Below are 21,877 nucleotides of genomic sequence, written 5' to 3' on the forward strand. Positions count from 1 at the left end.
TCCCCGCTAATACTGTCATCAATGAACTGCAATGAAATCAAATGAAAGCTAATGAAAGCTTTAATGCAGTCAATCGCAGGAACCGAGCGGCCTGCTATTAAGACGTCATCCTGCGCAAGATTATTTTTCACAAAGTCAGGAGGTACTTGAAATATCACAGGCGCTGGAGTGTCTCACTAAAAATTGATTACTTGGGGGTTTCTGGTCTCCTTCAAAGACCAGATGGAGAGACCGAGGCTGAGGCTGCAGAAATGCAGACGTGGACGAGGATCAGGACAGTGCTGTATCACAGCCACAGCTGTACTCTGCTCGATAGTCTTTTTGAGGAGTCCGCAGGGCTGTGCTAATAGGACACTGCCGCTGTTGGCCTGGCAACGGGACACAGGGTGGCGTAGACCAGATGCTATGATCCACAGAACAACGGACAACCGAGGGTGCGAAAAGCAGTTGGAAAAAAAGCAATAACATTAAAAAGGTTGCAAGTTTCTCTTATCTTGTTCTCTCTCATCCAGTTCGGTGGTTCACAGTGATTTAAGCTACAACAGAAAAAGAACAAAAAAACAAAACAAAGAAGAGATAGAACAGAACAGGCACCAAAAATGTACTTTACTTGTATTTCATTCAAGTCAACAACATCGCTGAATTGTGTATAAGGTAAATACCTGTACATTAGGATACAGTACCTCGTGGCATCAGTTGCACTGTTGCAGACTTATCACTTTTTTACTGTCTAGTCATGACACTTCAACGTGCACCTAATTTTCAGGCTCCATATAACAATTAACAAAGTCAATGTGCAACGTAAAGGTGATAAATAGTTTAAAAAAGTCAAAGTCAATCACAATTCAGTATGCAAATTGTGGTCAAAAATAAGACCAATCATAATTCGTGTTATGTTTTGAATTAAGAGATTCTGAGAATATTGATAATGGGATATTTGTTTTCATACATTCCAAAATTTCACACTAAAAAAAGTTCAAAACAAAAATAGATTATACTTAAAGGTGCAGTAACACTAAAAAATGCTGGGTTGTTTCAATCCATATTTGGGTCAAATATGGACAAACCCAACCGTTGGGTTTACAATTGTATTTCATAATTTAAACCAACAATTAGGTTTTTCCATATTTGACCCAAACATGGGTTGAAACAACCCAGCATTTTTTTGAGTGAAGCGATTTCTGAGGTATTTGAAATGAACACAAAAAAACAGACAATTCCCTTTATTGCTCCACCCCCAAAATGCACGAACACGCAATGCTACAGTGTATTTCTTTTTAAATCATAGGCCAAAGTGAACGACAAGGAAGAATAAATAATGAACATACTGTACACAAGAGTATAAGCAAGAGTTTGTTGATAGTCGCTAGTAGCACAGCAGCTCCAGACAAACAATGACACTCAAAACTGTCCTGTTACTATAACTAACATTACAACATCAGCATATCTTGGTTCTGTGAAACCGCAAAACCAGTGTTATCAGTAGTGGCATCTATTTTCAGGCCTTCCTGCTTAATATGTCTCTTCAGCGCTGGAAAGCTTGTCTAATATAAACGTGGGTCCTAAAGCTCTTGCCTGATTATAACCCATTTTTTTCCTTTTCTCTTTTGTAATGTCTCTCAGCCATCTCTCTTGCTACAGTCTGTCTTTAAATCTCCCTCTTGCTCACTCGCTCTCCTCTCCCATCATGAGTGGACACGCCCCCTACTGCTGATTGGCTACAAGTGTGTTGTTGTGCTCGGTCTAATCCATTTTTAATAGCGTTTCTCAGAAATCGATTACTGCATAAGTTTAAACTTATTAGCTAAATAATTTGAATGGGAGTCTTTATGTTAAGTGATTTTTGTGTGTTTAAATGAACAATAATATACCAAATAAACTGACAATGTGCAAACTCGCATGAAATTGAGACATTTTAAACTATTACCAAATATAATTTTTTTGTGCATTTCAGCACATATTTAATTAATTGGTATCTAATTGGTATACTATCATTTGTTTTGGGGGCAGCTTGTAATATAAAAATGCATATGATATTGCAATAAGGAGAGTAATAACTTGGCAAAGTTTCATAGGAATATTTCGTTGTCATTTCTACCTTGTTCTGTGGTTCACACATAAGACTATGATTTACTGGGACATTGTCAGAGTGCAGACTGCATTGCTGGATCAATGCGGAGCAAGAGGACCTGCGATTGGTTGGGGTTCTTGCCACACTCCAATCATTGATCAAGCCCCTGAAAATTCATGAGCGCAAATTCCAACATGTATTGAAGGCTTTCATAAATCTGCTCCTGAGAGTATTAGTTCCGCTGGGTGGCTAAATCATGGGCTGTCAATAATTCAGCTGAAATAATTCTGACAGCCAAAATATATAACAAACTATGCATGATAATGAGCAAAATCAGTTGCGGCAGCTGCTAAGACTAGTTTGTGTTTGATTAATGAGGTATTAATTGATCTTAACACTGCGCTACTCTTTGTAATGATCAGATTAAAGGTTTCTAAGTCTCAAGTAAAGCTGCTGTTATTAATGACAAGAGATGTATTAGAGCAAGAAGACCGAGAACCAGTCTCAGGACCAAGTACAAATAAAAAAAAATTCAATATCAAATGTATGTAAAATCAAGCAACAAGCTACAAAACACTAGATCAAAACCATACCAAAATATGCTTATGTGGACATGCTACTATGGTCATACCACAATATGTGGACATAATATGGCAATAGTATTATATTGTAGCACATTTATTCAGCAACCACAATTGCACAATATGATTGCTGAATCAAGTTTGGATATATTTCTGGTCGTCAAAGAGAAGGTTTTCCCGCAGATTTAGATTTCACAATGGACATCACTAAACTCCAACATATGTTTGTCAGTGTTGTCAGATCATCAGCGCTTTTTTTTTGCAGCCCAGGGATTGCGTGTGCGTGTGGTTGCCAGATTGGGAAGATTAAGAAGATTAAGATTAAGGGAGCCAATATCAAGACGATTCTTTTTAATTAATCGAGGGAAGCAGAAATTCTTAATCATGCAGCCCTAAACTTTTATTTAATTTTGAAATCATTTTTACATTTAAATTACATTTTATATCAGCAATTTTTTCCGAGGCAATATTTCTCATTTTTATTTAGTTTAACTTGATGTACTACTATAATAACTAAAACTGAAACATTTTTTTTATAGAAACTGTATTCAAATCTCAAATTTGAAAAATGACAAAAATGACAAAACAAAATTGACAAAAACAAAAAAGTATATGAAAACGGAAATCATAAAAATAAAAACCAATTCAAAATTATAATAGTATCTCACTGATGCTTAAATAACCCTGGATTGTAATCCATGGTACTTTGAGAAATACCATGGTAAGTAAATATAATGCATACCATAATATAATGCAAGCTACCCCTTAATTCATAAAATTAAGAAAATGCAATATGATAGTGAATATAAACAATATTAAAATAGTTATTATCCTTAACTGTTCAAGACTTCCCATGCAGGTACAACAGGTTGACTTTCTTTATAATGGCCTTGAATGTGGCTCACCCAATCTTTTATTGGTAAAACTATACATTTTTTAATACTAAACAAAGTGAACCAGATCCAATGGCTAAATAGAAATAGTTGCAAACATCATAATGCATGCATAAATGCATATTTTAACATTCAAAACTATTTCTATTTAGCCATTAGAACTCATTTACATAAGTCTGAAATGCTCAAATGTCCATTGTGCCGCCATTAAATGACAAGTGCCAGACATTTCAAGAATTTCAAACTGTAACGTTGCTTGCATAATATAGAATGTGACACTTTTATATTCAATTCATTGCAGTGTCTGTCACCATGACAACATACAATACCATTACCTTTACAGTTCTAACACAGTCTATGTGTGAGAGTGACCTCACATGCCACGTCTCGGAATCCGGCTTGGCAAAGGGCCGGAATCAATCAATTGAGCACCAAGTCAAAAACTCCTGTTAACTTTTCTCGCTCTCTCTCTCTCGTCTGAGTGTGGATTGGAAGATTCTTATACATAAAGATGAAAGAAATGTATTATGTTGGTAAAAAAAAGAGGGATTTCTCAAGGTGAGAACATTAAACTAAGAGCACTTGTGTTCGGTTTCTCACACTGAAGACAAATGGCTACTTACTGTAGTTACTTTAGCTTGTACATAGAAAAAAAAAAATGTAATCCGTTTTATTGAAAACACACACGTTGCTAGAGATTTCAGTATGTCTTTCAAAGGAAAGCCATTAAAGATTACAAGCTTTAGACTTTTAAAATCCCATTCCGAATGAACCAAATGCGCAAACCACAATCTCTGTGACCAGGTGACCATGTGAATTTACAGATCTCACCACGAACCACAATGTGAATAGAGAATAAATTACAACAAGCAGACAAGGCAAAACCTTCTTTAGAAAATCCAAAATCTATTGCATTAATTTTTGCACTCCATAAGCCACGGGCAGAGCAGCTTTTCCACGCTCAGCTCTTATAGATACGGGCAGATAAGTCTGTTTAGAACTCAGACTTGAAGCCAAATGTGGGCATGTTCTCCCTTGGGTTTGATAAAAGCTAAACTTAGAGATACGCTCCACTCTTTTTAAGAATAGAGCTACGATATCTGTAAATCCAACTGTGGCAGACGCCACACGGCGTGCCCTGGTGAACTTACAAGAAAATGTATTCCTCCATGCTCGATGAAGCCCCCAACACATCTGATCATGCATTTGTGGGAAGAGAGCGACAGAAAGCTATATAAATTGGTTCAAGGTCAGGGAACGACGGAAACGCTGCCCGTATTGTTCATGCTCTGCGGGAGCCATTAGAGTGAATGGGGTTCTGTGAGATGGGGCTAGTCCGGCGCCAAAGGGGAATATCCATCTTTGGGTTGATAAATGATAATGGAAAGAGAAAGATATAGATATGAGTACTTTGGTCACATGTGGATATGATTTATATCAAATATTTAGATGTGGAAAGAATGGAAATAATCATGGCAGATGTTTTATGCTGCTTTGAATAAATGCATATTGCTTTTTTTTCAGGAAAGGTGACCATTCAGAATTAATTCGGTGAATGATTTTACTTTAAACTTTTCAATAATCGTGAGTGACTGTAAATGTTCAGCGTTGTATTACAGAACACACACACAAAATGAGTTAATACTGTATATATATATATAATAGTCCTGAAGTCATCCAACAGATGAGGAAACTATATGTGTAATATCAATAATAGATGAAAAGTTAACTTAAATAATTTTCACAGAAATTAGAAATGTTTCCTTGGCAATTAACTGAAAACAATAAAAAAACAATAAAAAACCTAATAAAAATTATAAAAGTACATAACAAAATTATTGACATTAAAATGAATACTAAAAATATAAAAATAAAAGCTAATTCATATTATATAAATAATAATAAAATTAATAAAACATTTATAATTACATTTCACTACATTGTCAGGGTAGCATGTAGTTAATATCCCCCAAGAGATACGAGATATAAGAATGAACGAGAAATAGACTATTAATAAACACCAAGAACATTGACACTATAATCCAATGAAACATTAACACAATACAATGAACAAAAGGAACCGAGGGCTTAAATACGCTGAAGATGATAATCAACGGAACAGGGAACAAGTGACAATTAATCAGAAACCATAGAAACAAATGAGAACTCGGGTAACAATGAAACAATGGCAATGAAAACCATTGCATCGAACCTAAAAAAGACAATGAAACTAAACACGATTTTGACAAACATGACATTTACCTAAATTTTGCTTTAAGAAATTAAAATTAGGTCAATATTTTGGACTATTTAGGACAATTACCACTTTTGACCACAATTATAAGAATTACAAAATATAGGTTAAAAAAAATATATATATTGTATTATGGTGATGAGAATTTTGTTGGGAAATGTAATTGTAATGAAGTTCCAAACGTAGGTTCGGGAGGAGCCTAATCATTCAGTCCTGTCAATCATCATTATGAGTGTATATATGCAGCAGTTCCAGCGACAATTCTTCTGGCATTCCTCCACCTCCCCATCTCCTCCTCTTTTACTCTCATTCTCCCTCTACATACAGTAGTACCGTTATAGGGGGGTTAAGCTCGGAGCTCAAGCCAAGCCTCGGGGTTGAGCCTCCTTCGAGGACAGCAAGCCAAGTAGAAAATAATGTCACAAATAATGCAAAAATAGGCACATTACTATTATCGCTCTTTTCTGCAAACATGTTAGGTCTGAACTCAGTACTACTTAACTTAACTTTTCCAGTGCTGTCCTTTTCTTCATGAAGTTTTCTTAGTATACTGCACTGGCTCTGGCAGAGTACACATCTCCTCTTTCAAAGTGTTTCTAAGACTAGGACACCAGAAAGAACAAACATCCTATCTTCCAAGTGGATGACAAAGTGCTCTTCTTTGCCCTCTTTTTCATCTACAACCCCTTCCTCTCCTCTGTCGGGACATCTTTCGAAGTTCCAGGTCTCTGCCTGCGAGCAACACTTGCCCGAGGCAAAGTCTATTGGCCCTCCCATGAGACACAGAAACTTGTCTGGAGAAAGTGGCCCTCTGATCTGCATGAAAGCAGAGTCTCCCAGCCAGAGGCTCAAAGAAACAGCAACAAATACGTAAAGCAAATCAGCAAACACAACCACACAGATCCCACATCCGAATCTCTCACAACAGACAGCTGTGTAAACTTGCCTTCGAAATATGACAAAGAGCCACAATAAGAAATCACAGGAAACATAAAAGCATGAGCTGGGATTTTTGGATGAGTGACAAGCATATTTTCAGTACAGAGGAGCTTGGCACGGGAGTCTGTTTGATTACTTCAATTTGTTTCAGGGGTGACAAGGGATTTGCATGGGGCCAAATGTTGGGATTTATTTGCATAGAATTCTCATGCCATGCTGACACCTTTGATTTGGTTCACCCTCTCCTTTCTTTCTCCATCATTATCACTATCTCGCTCTTTCTCTGTCTAATCATTTTGGTGAGTGGACAGTCCATTTGCTGCCTTTCGTAGGTGAAGTTACTGATGAAAAATAACCTTAAGTTCAGGACAAAAACTCAAATAAGTAGGTACACTAAAGCTATTTAAAGGAATACACACACACACACACACACACACACACACACACACACACACACACACACACACACACACACACACACACACACACACACACACACACACACACACACACACACACACACACACACACACACACACACACACACACACACACACACACACACACAGCTCAAAATAATTAATGGAGCACTTAATCATCACAGTATAACACCAAGTCAATTAAACTTCTGGAACATCAATCTTTTAAATTAGGAAGCATAAGTGACTTGTGAATGAGTTTTTTCAGTTACACCTGCTTTGGTGTAAATGAAAGTGACATCAGGTGTACTGGAGAGGCAACAGCAAGACAACCCCCACAAAAGGGAATGATTTTGCAGGTGGTGGGCCATAGACAGTTGGTTCTGTTCTTATTCTTCCTGACTGATTTGTCTTTAGTTTTGTGTTTTATTAGGGTCCTTGTCTGTAGCATAAGGCAGTTCCTGCTCCTCCAGGATGACACATCCATACGTGCCGTCGCAAGGAGGTTTGGTGTGTCCCCCAGCACTGTTTCAAGAGCATGAAGGAGATACTGGGAAACAGGGGACAGGGACGTAGAAGTGCAACAACCCAGCAGCAGGACCGGTATCTGATCCTTTGTGCGAGAGCCCTATAAAAAGACCTCCAGCAGGCTTCTGGTGTGCAAGTTTCTGACCAAATTGTCAGAAACAGACTTCATGAGGGTGGCATGAGTGCCCGACATCCTCTAGTCTAGTGGGACCTGTGCTCACAGCTCAGCACCGTGCAGCTCGATTGGCATTTACCAGAGAACACCAGAATTGGCAAGTCCGCCATTGGCGCCCCATTCTCTTCACGGATGAGAGCAGGTTTACACTGAGCACATGTGACAGACGTGAAAGAGTCTGGAGATGCCGTGGGGAATGTTATGCTGCGTGCAACATCATCTAGCATGACCGGTTTGGCGGTGGGTCAGTAATGGTCTGGGGAGGAATATCCTTGGAGGGTCGCACAGAGCTCCATGTGCTAGCTGCTGTTAGGTACCAGGATGAGATTCTCAGAGTCATTGTCAGATCTTATGCTGGTGCAGTGGGCCCTGGGTTCCTCCTGGTGCCAGATAATGCCCGGCCTCATGAGGCTAGAGTGTGTAGACAGTTTTTGGATGACGAAGGCATTGATGCCACTGACTGGCCCTCACGTTCACCAGACCTGAATCCAATTGAGAACCTCTGGGACATTATGTATCGGAGCATCCAAAGCTGTCAAGCAGCGCCAAAGACTGTTCAGCAGCTCGCTGATGCCCTGATCCAGGTCTGGGAGGAGATCCCCCTAGGACACCATCCGCCATCTCATCAGGAGCATGCCAAGATGTTGTCGCGAGTGCATATAGGCACGTGGGGACCATACACACTGACTTACATTAAGAGTTGCTGTGATGAACTTCATGCAAGTTGGATCAGCCTCTAACAAAGATGTCCTTTTTACATTGGTTTTTAGTATATGATTTTGAATCTAGCCCTCAGTGTGTTGATGATTTGGTTTCCAAATTATAGAATGCATATAAATAAAGATTTTCAAATTGAATATTTAATTTATTGAGATCCAATGTGGGATTAAGTTTTACCTTCATTTTTTTAAGCAGTGTAGTTTAAAAACATTTATGCTACACAATTATGGAAAACCCAACCCAGGAACTGTCTAAAAACTGTATAAAAAAAGAAGAAAAAAACACCTCAAACTACAAGTTAGCTAAAATTATATGAATTAAATTATATTAAATAAAATTAATTATATTATTTTAAAATATATTAAAGTTATATTTATTTTAAATTAAATTGAAATATAAACATTAATAATAACTGTATTTAATTGAGTTAAAAATAATGTATAACTAACAGCATTTATATAGTTCAAAAAATATGATTTAACTCTTTTTATTATCATTTTAATAAATATTTTAGAAAATAAAGTAAGATGCAACCCAGGAACTTCTGTAAATTATTGATTCAATAATTTTCAACTAATTGATTTATATAAACTGCCTAAATTAACTAATTCACTCAACTGAATGACGCTACAAGACAGAAACATTTGAGAGAGCATTTTAGATTTTTGCTTCAGTTCACGCACAATGTGACATAAAAAGAGAAATGTAGTGTTTGTCGCGCTACCCAGCTAGAAAAAGTATAGCTTGAAAAGACAGCTACACTATTTTGAAAATAGCACTGGAACTAACTAAATCAATAAATCACATGAAAGCAAACCAGACCACTAACCAACCAACCAACCAACCAACCAACCAACATGTATGGTTTCAGACCCGCTGGACAAAGCTATGCCACCTCAAATTACTCTCACATCAAATCGAAACAGGATTTATTAGTTCTCACACAACTCTCATTGTCTATCTTTGAAGATCAATAAAGCTTATTCCATCATGTGGACTCAACCAACTAATCTGGGCATGGGCAATCAAACCTCCGATGCATAAAAACCTAAAGTGTCACAGACACAGTCACTAGAACACATTACTGATGTCAGTACAGTGATTACTCATAGTTTCATCATTCCATATGAACTCAATTCATCAAAACATGTGATTCACATGTTAGACAATGTTCAAAAAAAGGCTATGTTTACACCATAGCTAAATGTAGACCAAATCTGATTTTTACCCCCACACATGTGACGTTGACAAAATTATTTTTTTAATCCAATTTGGACAATGTTCAAAGCGATTATGTATCGGATTTTTTGCAATGTGACTTTGCGGTGTGCGTAGTCAGGTTTGAATTTAACCTTAACATCAAAATTATTGAATCACCCTGAAACAAAACATTACATGATACAAAATATTAAATGATTATATGGAATTTGTGGATTATGTTCTGATGAACATGCCATGGTAGGAGCGCTTTATGCATGCTGGTCACATTGTTGCTTGTTAAGACCGGTGTCTGATATGGGCCACATTTGAAAGGTCATGTCCACAACCTCAAAAAAAAAAAAATATATATATATTATTTGAGCATAAAATTGGAATTCTGGTCTGTACTAAGTAATATAACAGGAGAGACATTGCCTATGATACTAATGAGGACAACGGATAAGCTACAAATCCTCACCACACATGAAAACCAAACATCTATTCCACCTGGAATAGAGTCAGGTAGCGCACGCACGCTCCCGGACACACTCATACCCATCCACACACACGCAAACCAATTAAGATTCATATTTCCAAATCACATTCACAAGCACAGAGGCGTGTGGAATATGTGGTGTGAAATGTGATAACATACGATACAGGGCTCAATGACTACACTATTTCTTGCTAGTATAAAGACAAACACTCGAGATATACGCACGCTCAACAACCGCACACAACAGCTTTGAAGAAAAAGATCACACAATGTGATTGCATAGTTTTTCAATATAGAGAGTCGTGGAGGCGAGTCATTTGGTGTTCTATTAGCATTTGTATGCGCCGTGTCAGCGGTGGGTCGGGGAGACAGTGCTTCTTAGAACATAACACCTCGCGGAAGGCAAAAATTGTTTTGTGAAAATGCTGTTTACAGAATCCCCACTGGGCCTCGCCTTTACAAGCCATGAATAACTTGGTCACCAAATGACGGGTTTCTGGGTCCCGCTGTCTGTCTTTTCACCTGTGAGTGGTCTATATAAACCAGACATACAAAATAAAAGCATAGAAACAAAGACTGTGTCTGAGCTGATTGCTATATTGAAACGATCTAAACCCCAAATTAATCAGAAAAGAAGATGCTCCTCTAGTATTTTATGCCTACAATTGAAGCACACATCTAATGACAGTCTGTCAAACACTGCAAAAAAAATGACAGAAAATAGAGAGAGAGGATTTTACGATCGCCTCACAGTAAATTAAAAGAATATTCTGGCTTATTTTTGTCTTGTATGAGTGAATGACATTTAAAAGATGCAGAGGGCACGTTTCCAGTGGAAAAACAACTTTCATTTCAATGTGTTTCTCACAAAGTTTCAGACAAATTTGAATATATAGTGCACAAGTTTAAAGTTGAACTTCTTTTGTGGTTCATTTCTTTTTGCCAATTTAAGAGGTTTTTTTACAGTATAATAAAGACTGCAAAAAAAAAAAAATCTTCTTTTGTGCACCTTAGAAAAACAAAACAAGCCATACAGGTTTGGAACGACATGAGGGTGAGTAAATGATGACAGACCTTTCATTTTTCTGTGAACTATCCTTTTTTACACCTATTACATCATTTAAATTTAGTTTCAAGTATGAAATATTCTTTCTGAATTGGAACATAAAATGGCTTTGTGGAATTGAATCCTTTTTACTTGCAAAAATACTTCTTAGCAGCTGATGGTAAAGAGCACTTCACAGACTGGAAGAAATTTGTAATCAAAGATGAAAAAGGTGGGCAAATTAAACAGCTCAGCTGGTAAGGGAAAATGTCAAGTGGTTTGTTTATAAGGCTCAAGCATTAAACTTCCACACACACACACACACACACGCTTCAACTTAGGCACTGACAGCTTGAAACAAACATCTCAGGCCTGCTAAGTTCACTCACCAGTTCAAATGTTAAAACAAATCACGATTTAGCTACATTCACCTATGCTTTCTCCAATTTCCTTTCATTGCATCATTTTCTGTTTTGATTTACCTCAGTGGAATGCTACAATGTCACTTTCTGTCTTTTCAGATGGTGTCTCAGGTGGATAAATCAAATGGCACAGAATAGGAGAATTAAGGCCGTGCAGGATGATAGTATAAATGTGTCAAACTCTGAAGGTTTTGCTATACCGTTTACACTGACGAGTGATGAAAAAAGTAATGTGGGAATAGAGAGTAGAATGCATCTCAAGTCAGGATTCATTTTATATTAGTTTTATTCTTTTTAGCTTAGAGCTTAGAGCTTTTTTGTTTTTAACTCAAGTGTTGCATCATGTTTTTGCTCAGATGCTAGGTTTATAATTTCTTAAGATTTTTTCCAATAAAAAAAGTTCAAATTAATAAAAGAAATAGTCAAATTGGTTATTTAATATGTAGCCAAGTTTTCCATTGAATCGCAGGCAAAAAATAAACAGAAATATACCGATACCCTGAAATAAAATTACAATTATGCACTCAAAAAATTTATTCATTATCCATGCTTAATTTAATTTAAATAACTCAATTTAATTAAACCAGTTTAGTTGGGTCAACACAATTTAGCTGGATTTCTATTGTTAGCTATATTATCGCACTACACTTTTGTGCGTAAGATCACATTCATAAGCTAGAAATCCTTTTTATTTTCCTAGAAAATCTAACTGGTTCAAACTGGAACACCGTCCCTTCTTGAAATTCACTCACCAGACTCGGCATGTCAACAAAAATTATTTATGTAGCCCCAACACTTCACAACACAACACAACTTAAATTAAGTTGTGGCAAAATGTTCAAATTTTTAATTAATTAAACTAAACAAGAGGCAAAAATAATTTTTGAGTGTACTAAAAGGCATTACATTTTTGTCATTATTTACTCATGTCATTATAAACCTGTATGACTTTCTTCTCTGCAGAACACAAAAGAAGACATTTTAAGAATGGTTTAAAGAACTTGACCTTCATTGTTTGGACGAAAAAGAAAGTCATCATACAGGTTTGCAATGACGTGAGGGTGAGTAGACGATGACAAAATTTTCATTTTTGGGTCATCTCCTCTGACAAAAAAGGAAATCATGTTGCTTGAAGTGTTCTTTGAATCATGAAAGTATGCTGAAGAAACTCAAATCTAAACTAATGAGCCTGAGTCAATGAGAACAAGAGAAACAGACAGGGAATTAGAATGCAGCGTGGGTTCGGTTGAAGAGTGTGTGACGGTAAGGTAATCACATGCTAACTGGGTGGGCGATCAGGGTGGAGTGACGTGTATGTGTGTGTGTGTGTGTAGCAGACAGCTCGCCCCTGTCACTACGCACTGCTGTGAGAGAACAAAGGAAGATGCCTAGCAGGGGATGGAGATCATTGCAGTCCCTCTCAGCATTCTGAGCAGTCGCCCTGCCAAGCCTCGTCTTTTCAGGGGCAAACCTTCCTCGTCTATGCTGTGCGGCAGGTTGCACGACCTTTCCTGTCAGTTCGGCGTTAAAAGGGAGTGCAACACTACAACAACCAGTGCCACCTACCACTAACTGAAAATACAAGGGATGAACAAAGATCCCTCAGTGCAAGAAAGTTAAGTACCACCAAACACAGTGTCTTTTCCGATTCAGGCATGCGTTGGGAGATAATGTAAGTGAACAGATTAAAGGAACAATTCACCCATAAATGAAGACTCTGTCACTATTTACTCAACCTCATGTCATTTACATTCATTGTAAGTGCATGTAAAATAGCGGCCGGTGTGGAAGAAAGGAAGTGTGGTTTGAAAAGACATGAGGTGAGTAAATTTCCCTTTGAATGGGAACTTCTGTCTTCAAATACACTGCGCATTTTGACAACATTAAAGGTGAAGTTCAGAGAATTTTCATGGAATTTATTCTGCTCCTTTCAGCAGCTGAAAAGTTACTTGCAACTGCATTTTCTATGCTGTCATACATTTGCATATACGCTACTGATTTAAAAGACACACCTAGCTCGCTCTGTTTCACCCTTTTCCATGCATTAGAATAATATGCGGATCAGATCATAATAATTTTATATTTTAGCTTCTTCAAAGTCACCGCTCTTTTGAGTACATTCTTCATGAGCATCCTTATACTTTTCAAACAGTACTGAACAGGTTTAAAATAAAATAAAATAAAATAAAATAAAATAAAATAAAATAAAATAAAATAAAATAAAATAAAATAAAATAAAATAAAATAAAATAAAATAAAATGAAATTTGGCTGCCACATTTGTAATACCAAAACTAAAGGGAATATATACATTTTTGATCATTTGTGGCATCTGTGGATCTTTCATTTTACATTCCCTAAATGTAAACTGTGGTAAATGATTAGCAGTACATCATCTCGCAAAATACTATTTTATTAAATGCTTCAAAGAAGGTAAATAGTGTTAATTTCACACAGAAAGTTTTAAGTATGAGAAATGGAACTGCGTAATCAGATTATGATTGATGTACAAGAGCCCTCAGGTAAAGAAAGTATGATTAGAGATAATAGCCACCTTAATTGTTCCTTAATGAAATATGAAATAAATTCACGATATGAGTTTTGAATACATGCATATCGCCATTTCCCCTCCTTGTACATTAATTAACAACAAAGACTTTAGAGATAAATGAGGGGGGTGAGTTTTACTTCCCCAAGAGCTCTAATTTTCTCTTTTAAGACATTGAGTGGGAAGGATCATTGATTGCAATGGCGTTTCACTGTATGAGTTTTATAGGTGTTTAACTAGTTGTTGACTAAAAAGTCATTAGGGAACAATATCCCTAGTATTTCCCTCAAATCATCCACCCCACAAAACACAAGTAAATCTTGTTAATCTTGGTAACAAAATGCTACTGCAAAATGGATCTCAGGTTTTTGCAACAGTTCATATCGTATTTTAAAAACCTTGCTTTATATCGTATAAAAACTACGACTTAAACAACAAAACTGTATAACGTATTGTAAAGCACAATCAATCAATCAATCAATCAATCAATCAATCAATCAATCAATCAATCAATCAATCAATCAATCAATCAATCAATCAAACAATCAAATCAGCCTTAATGAATCACTGTGATGAAGACAAGAGCTCACTATCACACTTCTTTAGCTCTGTTATTCACAAAGTAACACTCAATAATTGGCTTTTTGTAACAAGTCATTTTCACTTGTTCAGTACAAAGCACCTCTGGGTCAGTAGCGTCCCAAATAATTTAATTTCAGACTGCTATAAATTATATCAGTCTGCCAAATAATAAAGATTAGGATTTCCTCCTCTTCTTGATTAAATATCACATTCTTAGCTATCAGTAGATTCAAATGAATATTTTTCATCTTAGTATCCTATCTTGCAAGCTGATCACCTAATTTATATTCCAAACTATCAAGCAAACAGCCGAGAGCCCTTCCTCTCGGATCTATCCGCCATATCCTGTTATTGACTGTAACAATTGCTCTCCTAGGGCCTCATATATAAAATGAGTAAAAACATATGATCTTAAGATCATTTTTCAAATGTGCGTACGTGTGATTTAGAGAATGAACGTACGCGCAAAAAACATGCGTACGCCTCTCTTCCAGAAGTTATAAATCGCAAGTGATCTTGAAACATTGTTTCCGATCTCCGCTTTGTAAACGTTGCCTTATAAATGTCATTAACATATAAAAGTCAACGTCCAAATCCTTTACTTGAAAATGGTGAGCGGCAAGAAGTGCTAAGATTTCCAAATACCTGCAGTACTACGACTTTCTGCCACAAGGAAACGTGTGTATGTCTGCTCAGACCCTGACGTGGCGTCAAAGACTGTGAACGTTGAAATATGAACGTTGGCGTGGATCTTAGCGTACACACCCTCTAAGATCAAATCTGTGCGTACGCACGCTTTATAAATGAGGCCCCTATTAACTAAACTACACAGCTATTTTCTTTGTAACTTGCTCTTTTTTAAAGATCAGGCCTATTATCGGCTAATGTAAATTGCATGAGTTGGTAGCAATTTCCGTGACGTCTTTTCAGAAAGTCCCCTGCCCTACATACACAGGAATATGAAAACAGAGTTCACAAAGAACAGCTGCCATGCATGCATCAAAAGTTCTTAATAAGATACTTTTACCTGTAAGGCACCCCAGGAATGACTGCAGAACCAGCAGTTTCCATAGCAACTTCATCTTCACTTTGGTACGGTCAAAGTCAACTCACATCCAATCAGGAATGTATGGAGTCCTCTCTGTGGTTTCTCGTTCTTCACTCTGTAAGGGACACACAAAAAAATTGTGTGCTTAGTTTGATTCAAAGATCCTCCACTCTAGTAAAGTTCTAGTAGTTACTGAGCTAATAACGTTTCCATTTTTGGGGGCACTTGAAACTTGCCGCTTTTCATTCTGAAATGATGTTCACCACCTATTTAACTTTCATTATATTACATATCACCAAGTGAAACAGGATAAGCAACAAAAATACCCTTAAATTTACCCATCAGGAGTTGATTGGATTGTAAAAAGCGATCTCTACATATACGACAGTTGGCTGAAAAAATAAGAGGGTTTAGTGGAGCAAGTTATTACATTTTGATTAAAGATTATAAAGATACACATTTCCGGTGACACTTGTGGTGCAGAAATGACACAGTTTAGCTTTGAAGGCAAAAATATCTTTAAAAAAATTATATACTATGAACATGTATTTACAGTACAATCACTCCATATTGTTCTCTTTTAGTTGGTACTAAAATCCCAGTATATTATGAGAGTGTGATCTTGTCTGGCAAAAATATTGTCCTGATTCAGTACTCTACAATGTAAGTTGTGGAGCTATTTTCTATATCAGTGCCAGGTCAAATAGCACTTACTTTCACACTTGGTACAGTTTAATACACTAGTTGAATCGTCACATGCCTCACTTCGATACCTTCTGTGCACTTGGTGTGGTTGAAGGATGTTTGTAGTGAAAATGAGAAGAGAAAGCTGTGTTTTTTTTTTTGGAGGGGGGGGGGGGGGGGGGGTTGTTCTGTCTTTACGTCTCAGTGGAAGTCCCAAAGGAATCACCATGGAATCGGGACCAAGCGCACATTGTGTCTAGGAAAGGAAAAATTCTCTATGTGCTTCTAGCTTTTGATACTGCAAAAGTAGCTGGAAAAGGGGAATAAATCAATGGGGTTTACTTTAAATCCCCAGAATCCTCAAGCAGAACTGTCTTTCTTTTTTTTTTTTAAATAGTTCTAATTTAGCCAACAGATGATGGTTTTAATGAATGAATAGCCTCATCGTGTTTAATTTGTATGCATTCTGGGCTCAAAATACTTTATCTAAAGATTTGTTTTCCATTTAGGTAAATTTTATGACAATATTTCACCCCAAAATCAAACGGAAAACAATATTTTCATAAAAAAAATTACGCATACTTTTAAACACCATTGAGTTTTTTTGAACTCTGACAGTACAATAAAATAAATGGTAAAAATGGTACATTTATGTTAAAAAAATAAATGATAATGAGATTCAATCAGTGAGAATAAGATTTTTTTACATTACACTAATGAGAATTTGGTGGGAATGTGCTCATTTGTCAAAATGCCACACTGCAAAAACTCTTAAGGGTACGTTACATTTTATTTATGCAATTTTTTTGTTTTTTGTGGTGAAATATGTCCCAGACTTTACTAGCTAAAAACACTTGGGTCCAATCCTTGGAGAGGTCAAAAACAAACAAAGACATAGGTAAACTTCAATACGCTGGTAGCAATATAAACTTGAAAAATAAGAGCACAAACCATGGATCAATCTAATCTCTGAAGTGCATATATGGATTCCTCTGTGCTCCATTCCACTCTCAGATTCCCGTTCAGACCGGCTGTCTGGGAGGGTGAACTGAGGGGCGTTCGGTTCTGAACTACCGGCAAACAAAGACGAATGTAAATGGGACGCAGTGTGATTTATGCAGCATGCTAGAGAGTGAGCAGAGCAATCGTGAGAGGGAACATGTCAAGAGTTCTGCTTTACTAGGAGGAAGCACAGGAATGAAAACGGCTTGAACGCATGACGAGCAGCTGCTGCAGCGGACAAGTCTTGCATTTGCAGTTTATTAATTCAGCCGTGCCCAAACTAAAAAAGATGCTAACACCTTTCCGCTCGAATATCCGGACTAACCCCGAGGCATGATTTCCAAAGAGCTTTCCAGATCGAAATCACAAGGGTTGCTGAGATTGAATCCACTTTATTTCCTGAAAAGTAACGTCAACAACTTAAGCTAAGGATTTGCAGACGTAGATCATGTCTAATATCTTATCTCTATTTCAATCAGTCCAATCTCCAGGTCACCCTCCACCCCTCCTCCTCAACCCCAGCTCCACCTTAATCTTCTCTCGTATACAAGCTCTCTTTTCTCTGTACCTGGGTTAGAGGGATATTGCCTTTCATCTGAAACCAGACCGGGCCAGTACAGTCTACTCTTCAGACTCAAAATCAGCTGGATCTACATTGATGAGATGTACGGATATGGTTTTTTCTATATCAAGATCTGTCAATAGCAGATCCTCTATCACTACTGTGCCCTTTGGCAATGCCCTTTACCCAGTTAGAAGACCGCTCCGATGTATTGCTTTGGACAAAGGCATCTTTCTAACAAACAAAAGAGCAATATTCCTAATCATTTAGTTGTCATTTTAAAGGAATGGTCCACACAAATTTCTATTTTGTCATTGTTTACTCCACCATTTTGTCATGATTTTCTCACCCAAACCTGTATGGCTCTCTTTCTTGGCACATCCTTACTGCTTTAAACAAAAAACAAAAAATGGGACAGGAGATATCAAGCTCCAAAAATAACAAAAAAATACCATAAAAAAATAAAAAAAAAATAATAAAAAAATGGACCATTAAATAGTCTATACATATATTATAAATCTTCTGAAGCCATACAATACCGGAATGCTTGAGCATGAAGCACTAATTCAAATTGAGATCTGATTTTGAATAAGGGCAAAATGACAAACAAAAAAATGATTTCTTCTTCTTTTCTGATAATCAGTCTCGGTCAAAAGGTTGAAATAATTACGGTTTTATGTTTTTGAAACAGCATGAAAGAGAGTAAATGATGACAGAAATTTCATTTTAGGCTGAACTATTTCTTTAAAACTGTGTTAAATACTAAATCACATCAAGATGATAACCAATGACAGAAACATACATCACATTACATGTTTTACAGTAAAACAAGCGATTTAAACAATTTGCTCTGAAAAAAATCCTCTTAAACAAATTCATTTAGGAGGTCTCTATTACCACGCTGTTCCCAAGTACGGGTTAATGGTTGTGATTGATTGGAAATGCGAACGTAAACGATCTGATGACATGCTTGCACTAAAAACCCTCTAAATGAGAGCCATTTCTTTCTTTTTTCAAGGGGTCAAGGGACAAAAACAGCATTTAGATGAGGACCATTGAGCTTGGTCATCACAGGCATGCTGATTCGACCACAAGCTTTAATTTGTAGCTGGTACTGAGACGTGACTGAGAAGGGCAACAAATGAGGTGGAGAATCCAGACCGCAGAACAAGCTACACAATTGATCCAGCAGCAGATGGGGTTAATGCGCTATTTCAAGAAATGTGTTGATCAAATCTAGTGCACTCATGCCTCTCAACTTACAAAGTCAATTGTTTTATTGTCTCCTGTTTGTTCACAGATTAAATGCGTAGTCTTATGTACCGGTAGTCAAGAACATGTAACACACTCTCGTCAGGAAACCTCCCCGTAGTGACTTTCATACAACACAAAAAAGATGGTAATGCGATTACAAGTGTGACATTGATTTATACAACAATTCAATAAATAAAAAGTGAATATTGAGAAACTTCCATTAAAGACACAATATTGCTCCATGTTATTGTTCCATCAATGAAAATGTTCCAAACAAAGCCTGTATAAAACCTTCGCACATCTGTAAACAAAACACCTTAACGAATCAGTGTTTTTGAACTGAGTGAATGATTCAAGGACTCACTCATAAAGACACGTCTCGTTTCGTTCCAGAAAAATCCCTACCACTAACACAGAGATTGACAGTCTGGCTGGAAGATCAGCAACTGTTGTATAATATAAAAATAACAAAACACGTAAGTCTGAACAACGTCTTGTCATTCAAACACATCATAATTTCCTAAACTGTCAGCACGAGATTGCCGCAAATGCTGCCACACTTTTCTTTTAATTCCAAAATTGCCTTGTAATTATCTTACGTATACATTCCATTCATATAGATATGTATGAATTTATATATATTATTGACTAATATGACTATAAAGATAACTATTATCATCCACACCAATGTTCATCAATGTTTTATGATTCAGAAGCTGAAATAAAACATTTAAAAAGTGATTCCAACTATTTTTTTGTGTGTGTCGTTTTTGTTATAGGCCTAGTTGTGGTATGAACTTCCCTATTCCCAAAGAATTGGAACGATTCTTAAAACACTATAGTTATCTTGGTGAGAACGGTCCTTAACAGTGTAATACCTATAGAGCTATTATCTATTGTTTAGTGGCACCATGGTGTTCTATCTGCAAATTATAACACACTTGCAATCAATGTCCTTTGCGTGGGTGTTCAAAAACTGTCATGGTCAAAAACAGCTCAAAAATAAAATCATGCAGGATTTCGTTTTTTTGTCTTCAAGCTGCCATGGAGGGGGTCGTGCATTTCCTTTTTCTTTCTTTTTTTTCTTTCTTTCTATTTTCAAAGTGGGTATACATTGCTTAAACGGGTCATAAATTGATAAATCAAATTTCCCCTGATCTTTTGACATATAAGAAATCATTGTACTATAAAAAAATATCATGTAAGTTTCAGAACTCAAAACTTCCTTGTTAGTCCAAAAACAGCTTTTATTGAAACCAAAATGACTTGTTTCGGGTTTAGTCACATTATGACATCAAAGTGCGACGAAAGACCGCCTCCGCAGAAGAAGATCAACGCCTACTTCTACATCATTGCCTCTTTAGCCCCGCCCATCAATCCGTGCATGTAGAGAACGCTGCTTTTGTTATCGTTTGATCTAATCCCTTGGCTATAATCCAGTGTGTGACATCTTCTGTTTTGTCATCAGTAAGACATTACAACCCATTTCATTTTATTTAAAACACAGCACTGCAAACTACAATGTATACTTTCTTCACTTTATCGAATAGGATGAACTATAAATAGCCTATAAGAACGACAGTGACAAACAATGGCACATTAATAATTCCATTTTTGCTTTGAAAAACGAGTCTCGAGATACGTTTTTTAAAAGTTGAACTGATTTGAACTATTTTAACGCTGCAGAAGACACAAAAAGTGAGCGCAATGCTTATACACATCCGTCTAGCGTTTGTTTACATAGAAAAATAATGCAAAAGTAGCACATTGGAATGGAAAAACGCGTTCTGTTTGAACGGCAAGTCATCCTTTGTCTATTATAACTGTGGCAGCTCCAAGTACTTAAACTTTATTTGACACAACCTAAATATGTAATATGCATAATGTTTCACATTGTTGGAAAATCTTTCAACTATAACGAGACATTTTTCAACATTGAAAGTTTTCAAAACAATTCCACACATGTAATGGCGGGGACGTTGAGTAATCATTTTAATATGCAAAACTGTTACCCAATCAAAGCGTTTACTTCCAAGTCTTGAATGCGACATGCCTATCAAAACGGAGTGTTCGAAAAAGAGGGTCAACTAAAAACAGGATAGAAAATAGCTTATAACTTCTAAATTGGGATGTTTTTTTGAAGTAAAAATCTTGATAACATTATAAGTGGACCTCAGAGAACATTAATAAATAAAACAAAAAAGGCAGTTCATGACTCCTTTAAGTGACATTCCTCCATCTTTCATGCTTTTTTGGGCCAGAAAATCCCTCTCTCTAAACCAGAGTGGAGCCCAGGGTGCTGAAAGTCAGGCATGCATTGGTGCATCAATGACAAGCACTCAGAAAGATGGGTGAGGGAACGCATAGGCATAAAAAAAAAGAGTCACCGCTACTTCATGGAGCTTCAGGCAATGGGTGATATAAAGAGAGTGGCTTAAAATGTCTTCTTATGGCT

The 21,877-nt window shown here is 36.8% G+C and overlaps 1 protein-coding gene across 2 annotated transcripts in view; it reads right to left on the minus strand.

Moving 5' to 3' along the window:
* The window catches only part of cntn4 (contactin 4), a 140,023-nt gene that overhangs the window by 106,800 nt on the left and 11,346 nt on the right, over positions 1-21,877 (minus strand). For both annotated transcript variants that reach the window (XM_079627586.1, XM_079627587.1), the window contains exon 2: positions 15,900-16,035. In XM_079627586.1, coding sequence (XP_079483712.1) covers positions 15,900-15,954 — 55 coding nt within the window. In that variant the 5' untranslated portion in view covers positions 15,955-16,035. The remainder of the gene's footprint in view (positions 1-15,899; positions 16,036-21,877) is intronic.

Source organism: Phoxinus phoxinus, assembly GCF_949152265.1.
Source record: "Phoxinus phoxinus genome assembly, chromosome: 11".
In the NCBI taxonomy this organism is placed as follows: domain Eukaryota; kingdom Metazoa; phylum Chordata; class Actinopteri; order Cypriniformes; family Leuciscidae; genus Phoxinus; species Phoxinus phoxinus.